Below are 19,924 nucleotides of genomic sequence, written 5' to 3'. Positions count from 1 at the left end.
TATTTGCCCTCCTTCAAGAGGAGCTGTGCTGCGGGCGGCACACCTACGGGCCACCTCGGTGCCCTAGCCCGCTTCCCGCGCCGCAGCTCCGTGGGCCTCGCCTTCCCGCCTGCGCAGGGCGGGTCCGGCTCGGGGCACACTGGGCGGCATCACGGCTGCCCCGAGGTCCGACCCTGGGCGTCAGGTCCCCAGGGCCGGGCCTAGAGTACAGGAATGTGGGCGCCTGGGGCTGAAAGCCCGGGTAAACGGGGTTTGCCAAAGCCTGCCCGGGGGTCCCGTCGGGGGCGCCGGGGCTCAGAGACAGGCGGGCGGCTGCTCTGCACACGGGCACGCACCTGTCACACTGAGCCCCGACCAGGGCGTTTCCAAGCTAGTGAATGTCCACCCGGAGGCCGTCTGTTACCGCTGCTGCCGTCGAGTTCCCGATGAGGCCCAAGATCAGGCGCACACTCGACCTACTGCTTTGGACCCTGAGCACAGCCACCGCACGGGTTTCCTTCTTTGCCTTCGCTCCCAGGGAACTCGGGGTCAGGGGTGTTCTCAGTGCCAAGACACACCCCAGCGAGACCCCCAGTCTTATCCAGTTGTGCTCTCACTGTTGCACTAGGCAATACCTTGGGGATTTTTCAGGGTTTCTGTCTTCGGAAATTGTAGGGAACTTGGGAGCCTTTGGGGAGTGGGCCGGGTAGGAAATGGGTTAAGGACGTTGCCCAAAACGTCGCACGGTTTCCCACCAGATGGCAGCATCGGGTAACAGAATGTGTTGGTTGCTCCTGTGGGCCTGTTCTGCTCTTTCCTGTGTGGCCGGGGTGGGGTGGGGTGGGGTGGGGGTTGGGGGGGTGGATCTTTTCAAGCCCCGAGGGTCCGTCTGTCCTACGAGGAAGGAAGGGCTATGGTGACCATGACCCGCGGTGAAATACAGCCAGAGCCCGGGGTGGGCTGCCGCGGCCGAGCCAGGTGGCCTTGCGGGCTCCGGGCCGTCATGAGCCTCCGCTTCCTCGCTGCCCAGGGGACATGCGGCCTGCCCGTGAGGGCTCCGGGAGGGCCTGGGGCAGCCCAGGTGCTTGCAGGGGCGCACACGCGGGACTGCGGGCGCTGGCTTTCATCGCGGCCGGTGACCCCCTGCCCACCCCAGGCCTTGGACGCCCAGCTTCATGGTGCGGTGCCCACCCCCCCATGCTCGAAATGGGGCCTCCCTGCGGCCCACAGGCTCTTGTGTGTGTGAGGTTGCAGGACGGACCCCGACCCTGGCCTGGGGTTGGAGATGCCGTGGGGCGGGGAGCAGGGGGATCAGGGCAGGAAGACACCTGAGGGGCTCGAGCCCTTGGGGAAGGCTCGGGCTGTGGGCCGAGCGGCTGAAGCCACCCCCGGGGCACTGCTGCTGCCAAGACCTTGTACTCGGATCCCGTCACAGTATTTCCCAGGGCAAGGAAAGAATTCACACCATTGCACGATTATTTTTGGCAGCCAGACCGTGTTGTGCGTTTCCCACTTAACCTCGACTCAACACGGAACGAATGGGTCCTTCATTTGGGACCCTTGCCTTTATAAAGCATTTAATCCTATTCTTGCAAACAGAAGGCCCTCAACAAACACTAACTCTTATTATGGGCCGAGCCTCCTCGTCCTCATCGGGCACCCACCCCGGGAGACAATAACCGCATTTCTCCAGCGTAGGCTCTACCCCCACATTCTATGTTTCCTCTGAGACTCCCTGCAGTTTTCAGTAACGAAGATGACTTTGTTGAATTTAACTTTTTTTTGGTTCGTATTGAAGTAAAATAAGTTCAGATTTGGAAAACAAAAATTCAAATTATAGGATTGAATATTCTTTCCTTAAAGTGTACCCGTCAGACATTGTAACGTACCCCACTGAAGCAGCCCCGTCTACCTTGAAGCTTCTCAATTCCCATGAAAAGGAACCTCCTTCCCCTCACTCCTACCCCTCATCTCTGTGCCTCTTACTGTGCTAAAAAATAAATATGTATCAGGCACAAGGCTCTATATTCAGCTTGGGGAGCATATATCCAAGCCATAGGCTCTACACCCTGGCATGCTTCAGCTTTCAAACACCTCTGTACTTTATCTCTAAGATCCCAGGTATTTCAGTAAGGGAAAATACGAGATGGATTTTATTAAAACAAATTTAGGGCCACCATTTGGGGCCTATGTGGTCAGCCCCTGCTGCAACGTGTATTTGGAGGAATGAAATAGAAATGAAATGCTTAAAGCCTTCAGTGGGGCTCTCCGATCCAGGAATCCCAAACTAAGAGGCCTTGCACCCTTTATGTGCCTCCTGGCTCCGTGGGCCTACGTGACAGGCCGCTGACCAAGTGAGCACGGGCTTTACCCTCCTTGCCCCCCAAAGGTCGAAGGCTGCGTTGATTCATTGCTGCTGTCCTCCAGGCCACTGAAGACCACAGCAGGAGTCTGTGGCCACGGGAGTCTGTCAAGTGTGTCCCACATCAGCGGCACCGGGCTTGAGAGGGCTACGCAATCAGGCAAGGAGAAGAAGGAAGAAGGCATCCACATTGCAAAGGAATAACTAAAACGGGTTTTTGTTGTGTTTTGCTTGTTTTGTTTGCAGGTGACATGAAGAAGACCCTATATGTAGAAGACCCCATGGAACCCAGAAAGGTTCTATGAGAACGGATACGGAAGTATAGTAAGTTGTAGGATTCCAGAGCAAGATCCAGAAATTGTTATTTCTATATATGAACAACGAATAATCCGAAAAGAAATTAAGAATGCAATTCCTTTCGTAATAGTATCAAAAAGAAGAAAAAATAAACTTAACAAAGGAAGTATAAGAGGGGCACTGGGGGGGCTCGGTGGTTGAGCATCGGCCTTTGGCTCAGGGCGTGATCCTGGGGTCCTAGGATCGAGCAGGGAGCCTGCTTCTCCCTCTGCCTCTGTCTCTGCCTCTCTCTCTCTCTGTGTGACTATCATAAATAAATAAAAATTTAAAAATATATATATATATGAATGGATTGCATTAATTTTCAGAGGGGTGTTCTGCAGAACCTGACAAAATGATCCTAAACTATATATGGAATTATAAAAGGACATGAATGGTCAAAATAATCCTTAAAAAAAAGAACAAATTTGGAGAACTTTAACTTCCTTATTTCAAAACTTACTATAAAGCCATAGGGTAAAAGCAAGGTCCTTGTAAAAGGACAGACATGAAACCATAGGCCATAAAAAAAAGAAAGAAAGAAGGAAAGAAAGAAAGAAAGAAAGAAAGAAAGAAAGAAAGAAAGAAAGAAAGAAAGAAAGAAACCATGGACCATAGAAGAGAGTGGACTGCCCCCAAAAAGTTCTTTGTATTTATGGTTTATTTTCAACAAAGGTGCCAAGATAATCCACCGGGTAAGGGATAGCCTTTTTAACAAATGGATCTGGGACAACTGGATATCCACATGCGAAAAGATAAACCTTAAAACCTTAACTCACACCCTACACACAAATTAATGCAAAATGAATCACAGACTTAAACGTAAGAGCTAAAACAATAAAAGATGACAGAGGGGGAAATCTTCAAGCCCTTAGATTAAGCCAAGATTTCTTAGATACGATACACAATATATTACACAATATAGCACAATATATTTTTAAAAATTGACAGAGTTGATCTCTTTTAAATGGAAAACCTGTGAACTTCAAAAAACATTACTCTGAAAGGAAGACAAGCCAGCAGATCGGGAGAAAATATCTGCAAAACATGTATCCAGTAAACGACTTGTACCTAGAATATAAATAGGGTCCTCATACCTCGATGATAAGACAAGCAAGCCCACCAAAGAAAAAGACAGAAGATTTAAATAGAAATTTTATCAAAGCAGGTGTAGGAATGGTGAAAAGGCCCATGAAGAAGACGCTCAGCTCGGTCGTGAGGAAACCACAAGGCAGCACCACGATGAGACGCCCTTTGGCACCTGCGAGGGTGGCTGTGACCGGGACAAACAATAACAACTGTTGTCAAGGATGTGGAGACACAAGCACCTTGCCCGTTGCTGGAAGGAACATAAACAGCGCAACGACTTTGGAAAACAGCTTGGCCATTTAAGCAAAGATTTTGTCCTGAGGCCCAGCAGGGCCCCTGTTTCATCTGCCCAGGAGACAGGACGCCACGGTCCGCACATGCACACAGGACTGCAGTTAGCAACATGATTCACCAGACAACAAGCTGGAAACAATATCGTCTGTCTGTCCGTCTGTCGCTGAAGGTGGCGTTTCCACCGGATGGAAAATCACTGAGCAGCAAAAAGCAATAATGCACGGGTTCCTGCTGCACCTGGTGAAGCTCGACAGGTTATGCTGAGGGGACGACACGGTACCCGAGATTTGTATCTTATTTGATTTCTTTTTTTGTTTTTAAATATTTTATTTATTTATTTCTGAGAGACCCAGAGAGAGAGAGGCAGAGACACAGGCAGAGGGAGAAGCAGGCTCCCTGCAGGGAGCCCCACGTGGGACTCCATCCACGGTGTCCAGGATCACGCCCCGGGCCGAAGGCAGGCAGCAAACCGCTGAGCCACCCTGGCCCCCTTATTTGATTTCATTTATATGAAAAAGTCTAGCTCGCTCTCTCAAGTAAGTCAGTCTAGAAAAGGCAAATTTATAGAGACAGAAAGCACAGTGGTGATGCCCAGGACAGTTCGGGGGCCCGGAGTAGATTACACTGCACGTGGGAGCTCACCAGGGCGAGGACCGTGTCCTGCAGCTGAGGTACCCGACGTTGCACAACCCGGTGTGTTACACACACATGCACACGCACTGAGGGGGGCACCTGACGGGATGAGCACTGGGTGTTACACTGTTTGTTGCCAAATTGAATTTAAATCTTAGAAAATGTGATGAAAATAAAAAGAATAAAAAAACCCAAAACATTGAATTGTGTGCTTGGAACGGGTGCATTATACGAAATGTAAAGTTACGTCTCAATGGAGTAGCATTCAAACAAAAAAGGAAAAGGAGGCCACACAGCTTTGGGAAAAACGACCTACTTTCCGTCCTTACCTGATTTACAGGCTCCTGCTGAGCGTGGACCACGGAGAACCCAGGGAAGCGCCTACTGGGAACGAACGCTCAGAAGCCCAGCGAGGGGCGTACACACCAGGGAGTACAAGGGGCTCCGAAGAGTGTCATGTCTTGGGGCCCAAATCCTGCAGCCTGTGGAGGGGAGGGGGAGGGGGAGGGGGGAGGGGAGAGAGGAGGGGAGGGGGAGAAAGGAGGCGGGAGAGGAGAGGGGAGAGAAGGGGGAAGGGGAGAGAGGAGGGGGAGGGGGCAGGGAGGAGGGGGAGGAGGGAGGAGGGCAGGGGAAGGAGGGGGAGGGGTGCGGCATCCCCCCTCCCCGGGCGCTGCGCGTCCCTGTCTCCCTGCGGGCTCCGGCATCCCGGGGGGGGTGGCGGGGGGGCCCTGGCTGTGGGCGCTGGACCCCGGTGCCGGGGCAGGTCTGGGGCGGCCCTTCCTCCCGCCCCGCGCGGACCGGTCCCAGGCAGGGAGTGGGGCGGGGCGCGGCGAGGGGCCGGGGGGGCCGGGGGGGGCGGTGGCGCGGGGCGCGGGTCCTGCGGGCTCGGCTCCACCCGCCGGGGCTCCGCGCGTCCCCGCCGCGTCCCCCGCACCCGCGCGCGGGGCTGGGGCGCCCTCCCTGGGCGGCGGCGCTGGCGGGGCCGCGGGGCCGCGGGGTCGCGGGGCGGCGGGGGCCGCGCTCCAGGGCGGGGCCGCCCGGCTCGGGTCGGGTCGGGTCCCGGGGCACAGGGCAGGCCAGGCGGCCCCCCCCGCCACCCCCCGACCCGCGGAGACCCGCGCGGCCACGTCCCCGGGGAACAACGGGACTTGCCCTGGAGACGCTGCCCCTGCGGCCCGACCCAGCTCCACGGCCGGTGGGGGGGAGCGGGGGGCAGCGGAGGGGCAGAGCGGGGCGGGGGGGGGGGTGCGTGCGGGGGGGCTGCGCAGGGGCTCAGGGGGTCCCCTCCCCGGGGCTGCGGAGATGCCGCCCTCCGCCCCCCGCCGGCCTCGGTTGCAGGCTCAGGGCCGCTGCAGGGGAGGATGCTCCTAGGCGGTAGGCACGACCGCGCTATTTAAAACAAGCCAAAAACCGCTTTTCTGATGATAAGAGCAGTCTCTTAATTAAAAAAAAAAGGGGGGGGGATCCCCGGGGGGCTCAGCGGTTTGGCACCTGCCCTTGGCCCAGGGCGTGACCCCGGGGTCCCGGGATCGGGATCGAGTACCACGTCCCTGCCTGGAGCCTGCTTCTCCCTCTGCCTGGGTCTCTGCCTCTCTCTCTGGGTCTCTCAGGAATAAATAAAATCTTAAAAAAAAATAAAGATTAAAAAATCTAAAAGAAAACATGTACGGTGAAGATAACGTGAACCCACCCATAATCCTATCAGGATTGTTAACTCTGCTTCTTATCAGGGATTTGGAAGCCCATCCATAGGGGATTGTGCTGCTTACTTCGCTCTTGTCCCCACGCGCTGTGCATACTAGCAAGGAGCAAAGGTCACAAGGTGACCGGCTGAGGAAATATTAAGATGTTAAGGGACTATAGTATGATTTTCAGGATGGATTTTCACACGTGAGTAATTTGATCGTTCCCCTCCTGTCAAATTTATTTTCCACTTTTAAATAGCTCTTTGCATGCAAAGGTAGGTGGCTGGCTGCTGTTCCATGTCGCCTGGCTCGGCCAGCAAAGGTCAAGTGTCCCTGTCTGTTGGCACTTGGTCTGCGGCTGGGCCGCTCTGCACAGTGGGCAATGCTTGCTGCGACTTTCACCGGTGACCAGAAGTCCATGGTCTCCCCTCTTGGCCTTTACAGTCCCAGGGGGCCCTGGGAGACAGGCAGGCATGGCATTCTGCCCCCCGTCCCTGGAGAGGGAGAGCCGTGGGACCAGGGCCCAGGCCTCTCAGGGGGGCAGGAGGTGAGCCGTGGGGTCAGACCCAAGCCCATTCCCAGGCATTGCTCCTAAGCTCCCTCCAGCCCTGGACCTTTGAACCTGACTGAGGTAGCAGGTGCTCGGGGTACGAGTGTGCGCATCTCCGCATTAGTCTGGAATACAACTGAACACGAATTACTAACTCATCAAAGATCCTGTTCTTTTCATTGAAATTCATGACAACTTTTAAATTACACAAATGCAACATTTCAACTAAAATCGTCGTGAAAATTCCCTAGAAGTCAAAAGTATTTTGAGCTCATCATGGGCTTAAAAAGGTCTCAAGGTGGTTGATGTATCATTACCCACTCCAGATTATGTGACAGTAATCTAATCTTCGTTTAGCTGTAATAATAATAAAAAAATTCTAACACAAATGTGTATTTGCCAAGGGAGGTTGGTTTATCGTTTGGGCGTCTGTCTGTTGTGCTGTAATGTCGCCTGTCCCGTGGCAGGACGGTCTCACTCAGCCTCAACCACAAGATCGAATCCCAGGGGTTGACACACAAGCAGCATTTTAACCATATTTATTGGGAGGAATGAAAGAAAAGCAGGTACCTTTCACTTCAGCAGATGAACGTTTGAGATGTACTTTTACAGAAAACTATAATCACCTAAAATCACCGAAGAAGCATTATTCCTACTCAAAATGGATGCCTGAACAGATTTATGGGTGGATTAGATCAGATAACTGGCCATGTTCCCCAATGTGGGCAACAGCAATACTGTTTCTACGGCTGGAAAATCAGAGAGGCCGGTGAGGAACTGTTCCTTTTTCTTTCACTTTTTAGAATTTGAGGATTTTGGGGGGGAGGGGTAGATGAGCTAAATTTCTCCTCAGAGGTCACACAGCAAAAAATGGCAGGGAACCAAAAACATCAACTATCAAGGCCATAGTAGATACGAGAACGGGACAGAAGGAAAACGAAGCCTGGATGTGAACTGAAGGTTAAAAGTGGACTTCGGATCCTATGGGCCAAGGTCTAAAAGGGAGGGTGGCTTAAGACAGCTGAGAAGTCCCAAAATTAAATCCTGACTAATGACCTATGAAAGAAAAGGCAGAGAATTTAGGAATATCTGATATGGCTAAAGAAGAAGTTCCTGAATTAAATCAGATTATCAAAGGGAAATGAAGGCATGTAGCCAGGAATACAGGAGCAAAGATGAGAACGGTGGAAGGCAGTTAAAACCCAGAATGAAGTGAGGTGAGCGGAGAGGAGTTTTAGGGTCATGCTCTAAAAAAGAGAATTAGGGCATTCCTGAGCAGGATGGTGTGAGGTAAAAACCACCTGTGGCTCCGCAGCTCCAGGAGCCGAGGACCCTGTGGTGTTCACCTCAGTTCACCTGGCGGCTCGCACAGGGACGGACATCCTCAGGCAGCTACAAAACTTCCTTAAACCCCATTACTAGAAGGAGCAGATTCAACGTGTGCTTGTCTTTTCTGGGGGGAGGGGGAGATGTTCAGAATGGAAAATGTGGAATGAGCACGAGAAACAAATGAAATTACTACACTTGGTGACAGCCTAAAAAAGAACCTGGAGTTAGTCTGAGAAAGTACTTGCTAGTAACGCAGAGGGCCCTAAAGCTGATAGAGAGGTCTTAGGAGGTAGTAAATGCCATTATCAGATTTATTAGTAATGAAATTTCCTTCATTCTTTTTCCTGCATTTATATAACCATCTTGGATTAATCCTATCACTGTCAACTTCCTAAATCTTTGATATAATGACTATTACATATAGTTAAATTGGAAAATAAACGATAAAGACCCTGTTCCATTTGTTCCTAAAAATTATGTAAAATTTCGTTAAACAGTCTTGTTGCTTCAAGCTTTTTTGTACAGGTTTAAAAAATAATTAAAATTACAATGTCTTCCTCTTGTATGCAGCATTCCTCACTCAAGATGCTAATATTACTTTAGGTAAAAATTATCCGTTATCCCAATATTTTTCTGAGCTAAAAAGCAGGCATTTGATTAAAATGGAAAGTGATGTATTTGATCACTTATAGAGTCTATGGAAACGCTGAACTATTGCTTACCTCCTACTCAATCAGGATTTGGAGTGTGATGTGTGTGTAGAAGGAAGTGTGTAACATGACACAGAGTTTGAAAATCAACCGAATGAACATCACACTTTGGATCTTTGTGGAGAAGAAGATATCCAAGAAAAAGTACACTATGGAAGGCAGTGGTGAGGACAAGAAAACTTTTATAATTATGAACTTTATTTTTATTTACTATGCCAACATTTTCAGGAAAGAGACTTTACATCCAGTTTTTATAACTCATTTTACAAGCAAATTCTAATATACAGTATTTACTCTGGTTTTTAAAATCAATGGGGAAAACAATACTGCAGGTATTAAAGACTGTGGCGTTTTTGTTTTTAGTTAGTGATGACTTAGAGACTTTAAATTCTTAGGGTCAGTGTTATTTTGTTATGGTGACGCTCTAATGAGGAGAAAGTGGGTAGCTTTTCCCCAACACAGTTAAAATATATGACGTATCTTTAATTGACAGCATAGTTGTAGATTGGCACCCACCATCATAATCATTTATCCGAGTGTATTCTTTCAAACTGCTGCAGCAGAAAAACTGAAGGGAGGTGTGGAAAGAAAATTAGAAAATAGAATTCAAGCATCAGAATTAAGAAAAAATAGCAAGGCCATCATCCTCAAGGAAAAACATCAGGTATTTGTACTACAGCTATAATTAATTTTCGAATGTGTGCTTAGGCATGCAAACGTAACCACCCAAACTAATTTATAAACACGAAAACTACTATGTGAGGTGAAGAGTGAACTGAAACGATGCTGCAGTCTTAGTGAACTTCGTTGCAGGCTTAGTCGGTGACTCCAAATCACATCGTCCGTGCCCCAGAGACCAGAAAATCATCGTGACAACTCTGCTCAGAAATGAAAAGTGCACTTCTGTGTCTGTAACGATCACCTATGCGACAGGAAGACCCAGAAGTGACAGCTATGGGGGATCGTGTTCTCTTTGATGCATTGAGTAAAATACTTCAGGGAACCATGAAACATTCAAAGAACTTAGTGCTTTAATGAGTAAAGTGACATGCTGAGGATATAATTCTGTGAAAGGCTGTACTTCAAACAGCAACAATTACAGAGAAATTCGTTTCAACAAAGAAAGCCACGCCCAAGAGGAGGCGTTTCGATATTTCAGGCACAACTCCAAGCAATTAAGCTCATTTAAAGTGCAAATCTGATACTTTCTCTCATTATTCAGATTTTTACTTGTTAGAATACTTACTAAAATTCCCTAACATCTATATAAATACAATGAACAGTAGTCTATATGCCTGAAAACATTGCACAAATGAAAATGAGACTCCAAAAGAAAAATGCTAGAGGGTCTCAGTTATTAGAAACATTCTAAATGATACACAACTATTTAATCCTTTGTTTAATGCCTTAAAATCATCTGCACCTGTACTGATGAACTCCTTAGGCCAAGCTTTCTCTAAAGAATTCGACAAACATCCACCCACCAACAGCCAAATGTCTAACTCTACATGCTCTATTACTTTTCTCGTTCACGAATGTGAAACTTAACCAACCCCCACAAAACTTTTTCTTCAGGATTTACAATTCATATACTGCAGCCATCTACATTGCAATCATAAGAACTCAGAAAAAAAAGTGATCCGAGTTCCCGTAGAGGATTTGGCACAGAGTTGACTTATAGAAGCACTAAACAGAGATCAAGCCAAATCTGAGAGTGACCCCTGATTATCCAGGCGAGTTACACATCCTCACCTCATTTCTCACTTAACGTTGGACTATGGAGCAGTTTTTAAAGAAATATTCATGCAGTTTTTAAAAGCAAACTGCAGGCAAAACCTGTTTTGCACAAGCATCCTAGATTTTTTCTCTTAAATATATTAGGCTTCAATAATTATGTTGCTGAGCCAAGGCTGAGGCTCAACAAAAGCACAGAGAAGTTGATAAACTGATGGGTTAATGTTTCTGTAAATTCATCAGGGAGAAAAAAAACCGAGCAGGGAAAAGACTGGAATAAACAAAATTGCAGGAGTCAACATTTTTATGTAACAAAGGTATTTCCCCCCAGACTAGGGGGTTTGCTTAAAAATAAAGTTTTAAACTTTTATTTGTAAATAATGTTTCACAAGAGTCTACACTAACTTCCAAATAAACCAGAAATCAATTCATCAATGTGTACTTTAGGAAAATACAGTGTGATACCCCATTTGCAATATATGACATCAGTTTTCTTTCTCCTCAAGATGCAACACCACATGTACCCACTTACGGCTGCCAGCCATCACTTCTTGCCTCTATGAACAGAGAGCTTTGCTGATATGTCTGAGCACTTTAACAATATCTGGACTATGTGAAAACCTTTCTGAACTTTAGTGCTTCTCCAACAAATGTGCTGTTGAAGGAGACTAGATTTGTGTTGCTCACCTGCTACCAAATCCAAGAATGGTTTTTGTATGCAGTGAATGGCAAATTCACTTGAATGGTCCTCTGGTAGGTAAGGGAAGACTGCACCAAAATGACAGTAAACGGCTCTTTCAAAATTTCCACTAAAGCACTTGCTGTTGTTTTTTCTAAAAGGGGCAATTTCACCAGTGTACATTTTTTAAAGTGAAATTTCAAGAACTTTGAGTGACTAACTTCTTGGTCATAATCCCTTATGATACATTTTTGGTCAGCTGATCACAACAAAGATTAACTTTGTAAAAGGCTATTTGTCAGAAAAGCATTAATTCTAATTAAAGCAGCAACAGGTGAACAGCCTAAAGATGACATGATTTGGGAGAACAGAGGTCAAATTCACTGAACCATCTGACAAGTGGCCCGCAGCATGATTAGGTTAGTGCATATGGTCCCTAAGTGGTTCCCCAGCTACCTTCCTAGAACATTAAGCTAGCTTTTAATACTTTATAACAAAACACAATGTCCCCTCTCCAATTCTATTTTTCATCCCAAAATCTACTTTTCAAGAAACTGCCATTCAAACATACCAACATAAAAGGGAAACCTGGAAAACTCAGAAAAACAAAAAAAGAGTTCCAGCTTCCTCAAGATAGTCTTACTAAGTTTATAATTATTCTCAAAATACTTTAACTGTTTTGCTATAGAAAATAGTTTCAATCCCTGTCCTTAGGGTATTTATATCTCATCAAAGGTTTGTGCAAACATTTCAAGTCCATTATTCCAGTCTCCAGATATTAGCAGAAAGTCAATAAATATAAATATTATAATAAAGACTTAATTTAAAATATATGCTGTGGAACCTTAAAACAGCTATCCTGGATCCATAAGCCTATAGGGTTCAAAACAATTACCAGCAAAACTCTAGCACCAACAATACATGTTACAAAATGAATACATCTTTAGGTACAGGCTTCAAGATGCAACCCAGGCTTTCTGAAACTTAAGGAGTTGCAAAAAGAAATAGAAATTTTGTGTGTGTGTGTGTGTGTGTGTGTGTGAGCCTGCAAAACAAGACATTCAAGCAACATATAATTGGTTTTTACATCACATGAAACATTTTTAGCCAGGGGAATTTGGTAAATAAATAAATACTGAAACTAACTGGCTGATCCTAGCAAGGAAAAATAAAACTTACATAGACTTCCCATTAAAAGCCTGATCTTTTATTCATCATAAAGCTTTTGCATAGACCTTTTGAATACACAAATCACTGGCCAGAATTTTACTTACAGTCTACCATCTTCAATTATCACCCTATCTTTAGTTAAAACAGTAACCATATTCACAGGAGACACAGGTGAAAAGGGGTTAGGCTCTGAGAACCACAATTAATACAGGCCTTCAAAAGGCTAAATGAACAAAGCACATTGCTTGCCTGCTACACGGGATATCGGGGACTTCTTGATGTGCAGAGGGATGGATAACATGATTAGAGCCCGCTGTAGGCCGCTGAAATGGGTAAGCAAACTTTTGTGTTTACCTGAGACAAATACGCTCAAATGCTCAAATATATCAACCAGGATATAAAATGGAAGAGCCAAACTATTAGAAGCTTCCACATTTTAATTTTAAGATTTGCAAGCTTTCAATGGAACCTCCGTCATGGTAGCAAACTGCACGTAAAGCTATTACAGAACAGATTGTTTTTTTTTTTTTTAAAAACAAATTGGCAGGTGATGGCTATGTACTTAATGTATCTTTGGTTTAGGAAGACGGGAGTATCGATTAGAGGCCAAACAATCCCCAGAATTCAAATTGCCGTTCAGATTCTGCATGATTTCCTTTCTTCTTATTAGTGGCCGTGGGATGCTTGTCTTGGCCTGGAAGTTTTGAGGCTCTAGTTGGGAGTTGCTTATTTGTTTTTGTCTGAAAGAGCCAGAAGGGGGGCGGAGCTTAGATGCTTTTGGATTCGGATTACTTGCAAGATTTGTCTGACTAGATGTTGGCTGAAGTTTTGATGAACTGCATGGTGTGATTACTGGTGACTTTTTACAAGTGGGAGTCCTACTTGGAGAGGATTCAGAAACTGGAGGAGGTACCAAAGAATTTGAGACGGATGGTTTAAAAAGTGGTAAAGACTTGGGCTGGGATGTGTAGCCCTCCAGTGAAGACGGATTTCTTTCAACTCTCTTAGTCTGGTCTACTGCACTTGACTGGGGAAGCATCTGAAGAGAAGTAGGTACAAATTGCATGTCACTAATTTGATTATTTGCCGAATGATAAGGCTCTTGAGCATTCATGGTCATGTTCAAGTTTGCTTCAGAAGGTGTACTCTCAGCCACATCCTCAGTGAATTGTGGGCTTGAAGAAAAAGGCCGGTCTTCCACATCATAGCTGCTTTCTTGTTGTAAGCCACGTGTAAAGCTTTCATCCAGATGTGCAACACCCTGATGTATGCCCTGGATTGTGGGTTCACTGTGGGCCTCGATATGTTGCGGCTTTATTAGTTTTCCCTGGGCGTGGTCTGTGGGTCTGGGAAGGCTGCTGGAAGGCTGTAGTACTTGAGGCTATTAAAATTAAAAACAACATTAAGCAACAATTCATTTTATATATGCCACCCAGAATTAATATAAGTTCCAATTAAGCTGTTGATACTTATGTTTTAATATAAGAAATATGTAAGGTTTTTTTTTTAATTGAAAAATAAACTGCAATATTCAGGTGAATTCATGACACACATACAAGAGTGATAATGCAAACAAAAAATGATACAAGCAGTAAACACTAAACAAGATTAAAAATAAAACAGGGGAAAAGAAAAATATTAAAATACTTATTTACTGTAGAAAAAAGATTTCCTGCCTTGATTCATTAAGTATTTAAAACTTTATAGGTAAGATAGCTTGAGAGAATGATTTCTATAGCACTTTGATTTAATCTTCATAAACCACAGATAAAAACTGTGACCATTCGGAATATTACCCATTTTGAAGACTTTTTTTTTTTTTTTTTTTTTAAGGAAAGCTGTATAACACTTTAACACACTTGGCTAGAGAAAGTATTAATTTAAAAGTGTCAAGCTGCTATACTTCTATCAAGAGTTAAAATCAACCATCAGATAAACAAGGCTTAGATTGATTATATTCTTGTTGACGTGAAATTCTAATTACTCAAACAAAACAGGTCAATACATTTAGCTAATATTAACCTATCTTTAACATTCTTGTTGAAAAGTTTCAGAATAAAACGTTTTCACAGCTTATTTGTTCAGTCTCACTGCCATATGAGGGGTCAACTAGGGTTCTGGTAAATGGAGAACAGTTAACCTGCCCAAGAGTGAACACCCATCTAAAATTTAAAATGATCAGCCTTTTGAATAAACGACTCAGAGTAAAACAAATTTGAAATTACCTCTAACCTGAACTAAAGCTGAGAAGCTTATAATAGCAAAATTCTTTAGGCCAATGTGCCTCACACACACTTTTCTGGAGCTCACTGTGTGATCATATTCCATACAAATCAGAGCAAACATGTAACTTCTACTATTACTTTTGGGAAGTCAGTAAAGAAAGTTCTCTTTCAATGGCCCAAATAGTTAAAGCATATGGGGCAGAGCCTATTGTTATCAATGTATAAACAAAATACATACACATTCTCTATTAAATAATGTGGACTGAAAATATAAAAAAGTTTGCCGAAGGGCTCTGAAATATAGACTTTGATATTCTTTTTTTGCTATGCTAATCCACAAATAAATATACACCGTATATCTGATTTCTCCAATGAAAGGGGCAAATCTATTTACACTGCATCATTCGTGTTCTGTCACTTTTTCACCTCCTCGACCAGTACTGGAGGATGACTGCGGAGCCAGGAGTCAGGCCAATTAGGGCAGGATAACAGATAACGGAGAGCCAAGTGCAATGACTTGTAAAGGGATGGCTGGCCAGGATGGTTTAAGGCCAGCAGGCTATTTAAAAAAACAGTAAAATCAAGACAATGACTACTCAAAATTCATATAGAGTATTACATTTGACTCTTATTTTAGAGTATTTAAAACAAATAAGCCATCTCAGTTTATTTAAGCTAAATGTCTTATTCAAGCTTCAAGCTTTATGTCCTAAACTTCAAAGGCAGTGCGCATTTTCACAATAAACCACACAGAGATGAATACCTTCAAGAAGGAAGGTACCAAAATCACCAGGTAATTACAATTGGCTGGGAATCCCTAGAAAAAAAATGACAGTGCCAAAGTAACCATACATTTTAGAAAGATTAGTAAAAATATAGAGTAGGACCATATTAAGCAAGCCAAAATCTACCAAAAGGAAAAAAAGCAACCAAAGAAGGGAAAGGTGCAGCATCAAAAGGCTGATTGAAATGGGGATTTGCTTTCCCTTTTTACCTTCAAAAATATCAAAAGATATTCTAATCTTGAGTTAAAAATCTTAAAGCAACTTAAGACCTTTGAAAATATCAGTAACAATTTAAAAATGACTTCATTGTAGCATACCTATTGCTGGTATGAAAAAAAGGTATAGATGTGCTATCAGCTCAAAGCACAAAAAGGTATGATTTCCTAATTAAGTATTAAACTTATGATTAAGACAGCCAAACCTCCAGAAAAGGAGCACTGTGAACTATAGATAAATTATCCATTAGTCCTATTCTCATTATAGTAGTCCCCCTTTATCTGCATGAATATGTTCCCAAACCTACCATGGTAGTAACAACTCTGTATTTACTATGTTTTTCCCTATACGTACATACCTATGATAAAGTTTAATTTATAAATTGGGCACAATAAGAGATTAACAATAATCGCTAATAATAAAAGAGAACAATTACAACAATTACTATAGTAAAAGTTATGTGAATGTGGTCTCTCTCACCCTTCTTCTTGTGATGTGAGATGATAAAAGACCTACATAATGAGATGAACGGAGGTGAGTGATGTAGGAGTTGTGAATGATGTAAGAGTTGTGGCATAGCATTAGGCTACTATTGATCTGACAATATGTCAGAAGGACAATCATCTGCTTCCACATGGCAGTCAACAGCAGGTAACTGACGGGGCACCTGGGTGGCTCAGTGGTTGAGCGTCTGCCTTTGGCTCAGGGCATGATCCTGGGTCCCGGAATCGAGTCCCACATTGGGCTCCCCACGGGGAGCCTGCTTCTCTCTCTGCCTGTGTCTCTGACTCTCTCTCTGTGGCTCTCATGAATGAATAAATAAAATCTTAAAAAAAAAACCTCCAAAATAACCAGCAGTTAACTGAAACCAAATAAAGCAAAGCTTTGGATGGGGGTGGGGGCAGAGAGGACTAGTGTACTTTTATTACTCAACTGACTACTGCTTATCAGAAAACTAAATAGAAGTATAGCAGGAAGATATACTGCATGTACTAAATGCAATAAAGCTGCATATCAAATATTAAAGAATTTAAAAATAATAAGGTTTTTTAAAATAATAAAAATGAGTCATCTGAGGAGTTATATTGAACAATTATATAAAAGACGCCTATTACTTAATTACAGTGAATAAATTAGTAGTTTCTAAATGCTTTATAAATAATGCAGATTTTGTATTTTTATTAAAAGTTAATTTTAGCAGTGTGATCTAATTTCCCTATCCCCAAATAAATGTCCTGTTTTATTATTTATTTGAAAATTAGTTTGGAAATCAATTCCACTACCATAAGAAAAAAGTCTCTTAAAGAAGATAGAGAAATGGGGATCCCTGGGCGGCTCAGTGGTTTAGCGCCACCTTCAGGCCAGGGCGTGACCCTGGAGACCGGGGATCCAGTCCCGCGTTGGGCTCCTTGCGTGGAGCTTGCTTCTCCCTCTGCCTGTGTCTCTGCCTCTCTCTCTCTGTGTCTCTCATGAATAAATAAATAAAATCTTAAAAAAAAGAGAAGAAGATGGAGAAATGAGTATAGTGAGGACCAAGGCAATTTCTCCTCAAGGTGGATGACTGCATAGAACTGGTTACCCACTAAGGACTGAACTGTCATTAGCTACCTGCTGGTGAGTTAAATGACAAACTGCCTCTTAACCTCTACCAAACAAAGCAAAGATGCATTTCTGAGACCTTGTTGCTTGCAGCACAATTTTCCCTAATTTCTGAACATTCAACTATATTAACACAAAGGCAAGATATTAACAATTCTTCCTGCCCACATTCATTACTGCTTCTATGCCCTCAGACACCTTTAGATCGAATTCTGAATAAATAAAAAATGATCCCATATTCTCATGGATAAAACCAACGGGAATGAATATCAAAGACTATTTATTAATTTTTTTTGTAAATGTCTACAATACATCATGCATTGTACTAGGTATAGAAAAATACAGAGGTGAATACAATGCAGTTCTTATGGTTGAGAAGACCTAGTGAGGGAGATACGTAAACAAATGATGAGACCATGTCTCAAGCATAACAACATATGAGAACAAAAGAAAAAATATGCTTGATTGTATGGGTCATAGAAGGCATCCAAGAATCACCAACATCTGAACTGAGTTTTAAGATGAGTTAAGAGTTTGCCAAGTAGACAAGAAGGGAAAAACATTCAGTGCTGAGCACCAGCACATGCTAAACACAGAGGCAAAAAAAGAATATGGTATGTTCTAGTAACTTCAAATTGTTAGACTGAATTGGGAGATCCCAGTGCTGGCGGGAAAGCATAGGCAAGGGACAGCGCATAAAGAAACTCCTGTCAGGCTAAGTGGTTCTGACTAACACTGATAAATTTAAACAGAGGAATTGTAAGATCCAATATATATATATTTAGGATGTTATTTTGGTGGAATTAGTGAGCAATGTACAGGAGGGTTGATTGTAAGCAGAACAGCCAGGCAGTATGCTATTACTAATAGCCTAGATGAAAAATTATAAGGGCCTAAAATTAATATACTGAAAGCAAAACTGAAAAGGGTAAAAGAGATTTTTTTTTTTTTTTTTTTTTTTTTTAAAGTGGTCAAGTAAGCAGCTACTTGGAAGGAATTCAAGATGAGCTACAGATTTCTTGCTTTGGAGATGCATGATGAAGTACTAATCTGTATCCAAAAAAGTTGTCCACCAGCCCATTCATTTCCTGGGCTCAGCAGCCCAGAAGACTCAGGACAAAAGGAATCCCACCTACTGGGGAGTGGGGCAGACTTCAGGAAACAGCCTGTAGTCACAAATACGTAGAGCTTTAGTCCTCCACCTTTGCAGAGCTAAGCGCTTCTAACTAGACTCAGCAACTTCATGTCTTACTTTAGTTAGATACATCACCTCAGCACACCATTCTGAGGATTCTCAGAGGCAACGGTTACAGGTATGAAGGTCAAGAGTGCCACAGGTACTACTGGGTAACTGTGCAAGGGATTGGTAGGCTCTTCATTGATAATCTTAAATGTCTATTTTGGGCTGCTTACAAAAATAACCAGAGATACGAGATCCTTATAGGTATGTACCAAGCTTTATTTGTTCTTATAGTTGGTGTTCCTAGTATTTGGCACATAGCAGGGATTAAATATATACTTTTTAGATAAATTAATAAATAAATGAATATTAGTAACTGGTATATTCCAGAACTGCTTCTTTGGTAATAAATAATCAAAATAATACTTTCCCTATTAGGTCAGGGATGCAGCGCTAATAACCAATAAAAACAAGTTAAAAAAAAAAACACTGATGAAAAATCTTATAACAGAAAAAAAAATGTTCTTTCTAAACAAGTTTGGGGTTAGCATAATGATTAATGTTTAGAAGGGCAGCAGGAAGAATTATAAATTAACCAGGACACAGCACCTCCCATGATACTAGCTAAGCTACAACTATTTTTTACCTACAGACGGACATTTCTGGATGAAATAAGTTGGGAAAACTCTGAACAAGCATTCAACAATTTTCCATTTCTAATGTTAATAACTAAATATAATTATACACGTAAAACACTTAGCATAGGACTTCCTAGCATATCAAAAGTGCTCAATAAATGTCACCTATGATTATTAAAAGGTGTGAGAATGATGAATTCAAGCCACTGTCCTTTTGTAACAGGGTTTTGAAATAGAAAAGGCAAGTTTTATAGCAGAATAAAAACTAGTTGCTATACAGTAAGAGCTTTCTAGGCTTCAAATAAGTATTTCAGTAATGTCAGTTATATCTAAGTGTTTTAAACCCATTGCAGGCATATCTGATATGATACAGAAGTCAAGATTCCTTAAGTGCCTTCCTGAAGATAAAAGAGAGCTAGGACATGCAAAGCACTTTAAAGTATAGAAAGAATTTATATACAGTTATATGGCAGAGCTAGTACAACACAATATTGAATCACTTAGCTTTTGAAATCAGACTGACCTGGGTTTGAGTTTTGACTCCATCACTTACTACTGGTGAGATATTGGCAAATTGTCTTACTACTCTGAGATGGAATTTCGTAATTTATAAAATGAGGATAGTAACAGTATTTACACCTTACCAAATTGTTGTAAATAATAAATGATAACATGCCTACCAAAGTGCTTTATATAGTACCTGACACATTACAAATACTTGAGAAATGCTA

General features: G+C 43.3%; 1 protein-coding gene across 12 annotated transcripts in view; it reads right to left on the bottom strand.

The window, feature by feature from the left end:
- Window positions 1-9,147: 9,147 nt before the first annotated feature.
- The window catches only part of CCSER2 (coiled-coil serine rich protein 2), a 189,706-nt gene continuing 178,929 nt past the window's right edge, over window positions 9,148-19,924 (bottom strand). For 4 of the 12 annotated variants that reach the window (XM_038534506.1, XM_038534508.1, XM_038534507.1 and 1 more), the window contains exon 13: window positions 13,735-13,931. In XM_038534506.1, the coding sequence (XP_038390434.1) occupies window positions 13,868-13,931 (64 nt within the window). In that variant the 3' untranslated portion in view covers window positions 13,735-13,867. Of the gene's footprint in view, window positions 13,932-14,359; window positions 15,593-19,924 lie in introns of those variants that run through there. The other 8 variants (XM_038534505.1, XM_038534513.1, XM_038534514.1 and 5 more) reach the window with 5 other exon arrangements.

Source organism: Canis lupus, chromosome 4 (assembly GCF_011100685.1).
Source record: "Canis lupus familiaris isolate Mischka breed German Shepherd chromosome 4, alternate assembly UU_Cfam_GSD_1.0, whole genome shotgun sequence".
NCBI classification, from domain to species: Eukaryota; Metazoa; Chordata; class Mammalia; order Carnivora; family Canidae; genus Canis; species Canis lupus.
Note: the sequence above shows the minus strand (reverse complement) of the source record. Positions and strands in the feature narration are given on the sequence as shown.